At 40.5% G+C, this 6,156-nt stretch overlaps 1 protein-coding gene across 1 annotated transcript; it reads right to left on the bottom strand.

Annotated features, from left to right (window-relative positions):
* Nucleotides 1-1,348: 1,348 nt before the first annotated feature.
* On the bottom strand, nt 1,349-1,867 carry LOC113181901 (ferritin light chain-like). Its single transcript, XM_077793657.1, has one exon. It carries the CDS (start codon nt 1,865-1,867, stop codon nt 1,349-1,351), a length of 519 nt encoding a protein of 172 aa, XP_077649783.1.
* Between the last annotated feature and the right edge of the window lie 4,289 nt (nt 1,868-6,156).

The following is a 6,156-nucleotide window of genomic DNA, read 5'->3' as shown; positions in this document are numbered from 1 at the left end:
GAATAAAAGAAATGATAGCATGTTTGCTCTTCCGCTTCAGGAGGGAAAGAAGCTGTAGGAAAATTACTTTTTTTCCAATTGTGTGATTTGAGAAAAAGCTACAACTCCAGCCTTTCAATGTGCAAGAAAAACAATACACACTTATTATACTGCTATCTGTGGGACCCAAATGTATTAAGTTAGGAGAAGATAACTCAGGAGAAAGATGGAATATATTTTGAATAAAATGTTACATTTGCTGCTTTTCTGTCTTCTGGAATTTAACCTCCACCTGACCCACCTCCAGGCTAATCACTTTGGCTCTCTTAGCACTTCCTTATAGTTATCTTCCCTTTTCTCCAAAATAAACTTCAGAACCATTTTTAATCTACATTTTAAAGTTTATTTGGCTATCTATTTATACACAACCTTGTAAAAGAATTTAAAGTGGTTTAAGAGGATCCATAACATACACCAAGAATCTAATAACAGATCAGGAAAGAAGCATATACACACACCAAAACAAAACAATACAGTTCTATTCATTTACTCTGGGTGGACTACAAATTTGGCCCTAAGCTTTCTAGTAGGCAATCAGAAAAGACAAGTTAATTAGTTCATTTGTGTCCATAAAACCAAAACAAACTAATCACACAAGTGGAACACTGTTATTTCTAATAGTAAGTCCAGACCAAAATTTCTCTTGAGAGGCTTCATTAACAGACCAGCACATGATGTTATAGTCAGTGTTCTCAACAGCAATCCAATGGGTGATAAGATGAATTTCACAGGACTTCTTCGATTCCTCAGAATAGGCAGATGGCATCACACCAAGTTGAAGATCAGGAAAAACACTGTTATTGTGAATTTGACAGTTTTGGGAGTGTCCAGTATGATGTAGTCCAGATAGTCCACTCTTTAGCTAGGCAAAATCAGGGATACATTTTACAATCATTCCAGTCCTCATGATGGTTTTGGAGAAACTGCAAAACGTCCAACACTGTATATGCAATGTTTAGGAATAAGGTGAGTGTGTTTCTTCTTGACAGAGAAAAGACGGCTTGTTGGATCCCCAAAAGTCCACAAATCACTCAGAAAGGTTAAGAACAGATTAAAATTAAACAGGTTATAGAAATAAACAGACCAAAAATTCTGCATGCTATTCTGAATACTTATTTTTTTCATCTTAGCCTAAATTTACCCCTTCTCTGTAAAAAGAACCTTTTTTGTTTCCATTTAATCCACCGCTTGGGCGGGTGCTCCTAGGTGGTGAGAAGCTGTCTCTTGGCTGGTGCTAGAAACTCAGGCGCATCTTGATGTTAGGAGAACACAGAGGAGCCGCTCCAAAGCCGCTGGGCCCCGGGGGCTCCTATTTACCCTTGAGTGTGAGCTTTCTGAAGAGATACTCGCCCAGACCAGCATCCTGGCCGGCCAGCCTGCGGAGGTTGGTCAGATGCTCACCCATCTTTCTGATGAGTTGCACTTCCTGGTCTAAGAAGTGGCTCTCCAGGAAAAAGCAGAGTTGGGGGTCTGTGTTAGCCAAACCCAGGGCATGCAGATCCAAAAGGGCCTCGTTCAGATTCTTCTCCAGGATCAGGGCAGCTTCCATGGCCTCCAGGCAATCATGCCACTCATCTTGGGTCAGCTTCTGCCCATCCTGGCAGAGGGAGCGGTCGCTCACCTGGTTTTGCCTCAGGAGGCGATGGGCACCTTCTCGCTTTTCCTCAGCCAACCTGAAGAAGAAACCGCCCTCCAGAGCCACACGGTTTCCTTCGAAATAGAAGCCCAGAGAGAGGTAGGTATAGGAGGCCTGCAGGTGCATGCTGATCAGGCGGTCGAGGGCAGCCTGCACCTTATGGGCATAATCCTGGTGGCCCTGGGTGCTCATGGCTGCGTGGCAAGACTGAGCAAACGCAAAATATGATGCTGGCTCGTCCCGGAAGCAGGGGATAGTTGAGGAGATATACCGGAAATTGTGAGTAAAGAGGTGGGGCTAGAGGCTGGTGTGACGCTGGGGGTAGGGTTAAGTTTTTTTTTTTTTTCCCCTGCCATTCTGAAGATTGAATCCAGGGAGTCTCTACCACTGAGCTACATCCCTAGCCCCTTTTTTGTTTTTAGTTAGTTAGTTAGTTAGTTAGTTAGTTAGTTAATTAGTTAGTTTGTTTGTTTTGAGACAGGCCCTCGCTTAAGTGCTCAGGTTGGCCTCCAATTTGCAATCTTCCTGCTTCAGCCTCCTAAATTGCTGGGATTACAGGTGTGCACCACCACATGTTTGATAGGTAGGTGGAATTACAGGAGACTCAGTCTCTCAGTTTACTTTCTGATAAGAATTTAATCCTTCCTTCTTTCATAATTAATGGAAAGGAGTCCTTATTTGTTATCTGACCCATATTTAACCATGATTCCAAGCTGAGGTAAGAATGTCAAAAAGTATTACAGTGAAATCCCTCTGAATCTTTGTGACTTAAATTCTCTTGTTTCTTAATTGAGAACCTATATTTCACTATTTTTTTTTCTCCTGCCTCTGGTCACTCATTGTCTCAATGATTAGCCATTAATCCCAGTTTGCCTAGGGCAATCCTGTTGTCCTGGTGTAATTGTTAATGGTAACCCTTTTCTCTCTCAAAAGTGTTCCTGTTTAGAATACATATTACATGGGCACCTTTCTAATTCAAAAGGACAAAACACACTAAGGAATGTGACATGAATAGAATTTGTAAAACATTGAACTTAGGCATAATTTATTTTCATTTTATTAATCATAGCAGAGCTCCCATTATAAATTTTCTATTCATATTTTATATCTTTTTTTGTACTTGGGATTGAACCCAGGGGTGCTCTACCACCGAGCCCCATTCCCAGCCCTTTTTATTCTATTTTGAGAAAGGGAATCACTAAGTTGCTGAGAGATTCACTAAATTGCTGAGGCTGTCTTGAATTTGCGATCCAACTGCTCCAACCTCCTGAGTCTCTGGGATTAAAAGCATACACCACCAAGCCCGGTTTGCTTTTTAGTTAGTGATGAATTCATTTCTTCTAGAAAGTTCTGTGGAATATCATATATACCAGATGTTTTGTTAGATACTGCTGTCTTGTGATTCCATTCCACTATTAACTGAAACATCATATAAACAGCATGAGAGATGAAAAACATCAATTTATAAAATAGAATGGTCATGGAGGATGTTAGCTTTTCCCTATTGGAAGAGAAGGGCAGGACTAGATATTCTCATAGGGTCTCTTCCAGCTTTGTGATTCCATGCTTACCATTTTATATTCTTAAGGACCATTTGCCTAGGTCTGTTTCACAATTACAACATTTTCATTTGTTTTCTATCAAACAGGAAAGCATATTCTATTCAGGGTAAACAAGATTTGAACCCCAGAGAAGAGAGCTTTGCTCTAAACTTTGGACCTAGTTCTAAATGAAAGTAAAAAATCAATTCTTTTGCAGCTACTTTCAGATTTTATTTTCTGTTGCTGAAAACCGACACCTTAAAATTTCAAAAAAGCAGCCTATAGTTTCCCTTTACTGCTTAAGCAAAAATATGAACACATATCCTGTATTTTAAATACAGGATTTTTTTTTCATGGAAGGTTGTCGTCCAAAAGTGTTCTCGTATTGCATTTGAGGTTTGCAAAAATTGCTAGAATTCAGGAATAGCCACATTTTTCAGTCCTTGAGGGAATTGAATAAAACAAAAGTAGTTCTGCAGCCTTCTTGGCCTTGGTTATATTGCAAAAAAAGGGGGGCTAGGACTGAACAGGAAGAGGAAAAACAGAAATTCAAACCCAAGAATAACCTAGCAAGTGGCCAAATAGGATGGAAATTACAGAAGATGCAATACTTTGCAAAGGGCAGCAAAGAAAATGATAATTTTCTGTCTTGTGCATGAACCATTAATCATCATATTGGCCTTGTAAGAAAAAAAAATGCTAAGCCTACAGAAAACTTCGCTATATAAAATATTATCTGTATCATAACATGTCAGGCTCATTTACTATATTTCAATTTCCTATATATTTCCTTATTTCTCTTGGTAAAGAAAAATGTCTGTGTAAACCTTCCCAGATGAGATAGTTTTGTGCTTTGTGCAAATGTTGACAAATCTTTCCTTCATCACTTTGGAGAAAAGGGGGCCAGCATCAGAGTCACACTCTAGTGGGTGGTTAAGTACTTTGTTGTCAGAATCAGACTGAAATGGGCTTAAATCCCAGCTTTGGCACTCAACCATGAGTGCAACCTGAGGCAGATAGCATAACCTGTTTGTTTGAACCTCAACTTTCTTGCCTGTCAAATGGGAATGTTAATATCTCACGAGTGTACTACAAAGATTAAATGATATTATGCATGAGAAGACAGTGTCAAATGAGCAAAAGAGCTAAGAAATGACATATCGATTTTACAATAAAATTGTGGAGAGCCTCTGAAACCCTAAGAAGTATCAGGAGCAGATACCAATATGTTTTTTTTTTAAAGAGAGAGAGAGAGAATTTTAATATTTATTTTTTAGTTCTCGGCGGACACAACATCTTTGTTGGTATGTGGTGCTGAGGATCGAACCCGGGCCGCACGCATGCCAGGTGAGCGCACTACCGCTTGAGCCACATCTCCAGCCCCACCAATATGTTTTGATCCAAGTTTCCTCACTATAGACCTGTTTGCCTTAATAATTTCTGTGACTTTTGAGCAGGAAAGCAGAGAGGCGCAACTTGGATGTCCAAAATCCAACTCACTTGAAACATGAGCAAGCTTTTCTTCCTTCTGTTGGCTAAACATGCTTCCACAGCATCTCCTGAGGTACTTTGTGGCAGTTTTATAGCCCAAGGTCATTCTCAGTTACAACAAGAAACATCTCATGGCTTCTTACCTCATAGGAAATGGTAAGATTCTGGAACACTTCGTGCAACTGATAGAATTCACCGCTCCTTCAACTCAAATGTCGAACTTGGAATTCTTATGTGTTCAGTCTGATTCTCCAGAAGCAGATACTGATATGAGGATTCTTGTATAACTGATTTATGGGGAAAGTGCTCCCAAAGAGACAAAAAAAAAATGCATAGGGATTGCAGGACAGAGAAAGAAAGGAAATCAAGATGTAAGGCTGCAATTTCAGGAAAAGTCTCAGCTTTGTCCTAATCCTAAGGTGGAGGTCCGGAGTATAAGTTACACCAAGAATTTATTTCAGCATGAGGCAAGGGATCTGGGCTTTCCTATTCCTTCCCATTGACTGTGGGCTTACCCAGGGTGATATAAACTCCCAGAGTCTATATATAGGTAAGACAACTCCATTAAACAAAGAGAAAGGTGCCAAAGAAGGTCAGAGGTGCCAATCATTATCAGAAAAGCACACTGACCCTGGGTGCAGAGCACACCAAACTAATGGAAGGGATCCAAGTAGATTTGGGCAGGGCATGTCCAGTATCCAGCACCAGCTTGCTATACTGATTGACCTTGGGAGGTCTCAGAATTCAGTGGTAATGAGGAACTTTAATCAGAACCTTTATGCCAGGAATCTAATGAATAATATACTTTATCATAGGTATCAATCCACATTTTTCCTCTTTACTGCTTCTATTTACAGGGATACAGGGCTTGGGGTGCGATCTTAAATACCTGCAATCTCCTTTGTCATCCCTGAAAGTCTATCATCTTCTTCAAGGGTTTCTTTTGCATATACACCAGCCAAATCAAGCCCAAGGCTTCAGGTAAGAAGACATTTGCATCTTTTATCTGACCCTTTACTCTGATTGACAGCATTCCCCATAGTGGAACCACATATTGATTTTTTAATAGCTCACATAGTACTTAAAAGTCAAAACATCCTAGCAACCCAGAAACTGACAGGCTATGAAGTGACTGCTTAAGGGCCTGTCATCCAAACCGAATTCACCTGAAAAACTGATGTTACACAAACAGCAAAATGGTCTCTGCATGCTTCTCATTTTTCTGAAAGGAACTATAGGGGTACAGAGTTTAGTTCTGAGCTGTTTATCTATTTTGGACAAGCAACTGCTTGGCAGCAGGAACAGTTATGAAATAGGAAGAGCTATACACACACACACACACACACACACACACACACACACACACCTTCCTCCTCACCCCACCTGTGCCCTCCACTAAACTTAAGCTCACCCACAGCCCACCCCAACAGGCCTGCCTCAGACCTACCC

This window comes from Urocitellus parryii, chromosome X (assembly GCF_045843805.1).
Source record: "Urocitellus parryii isolate mUroPar1 chromosome X, mUroPar1.hap1, whole genome shotgun sequence".
Classification (NCBI taxonomy): domain Eukaryota; kingdom Metazoa; phylum Chordata; class Mammalia; order Rodentia; family Sciuridae; genus Urocitellus; species Urocitellus parryii.
Note: the sequence above shows the minus strand (reverse complement) of the source record. Positions and strands in the feature narration are given on the sequence as shown.

Excerpts from the sequence above, each read along its gene's own strand:
- LOC113181901 (XM_077793657.1), bottom strand. The coding sequence starts at position 1,867 with ATGAGCACCCAGGGCCACCAGGATTATGCCCATAAGGTGCAGGCTGCC.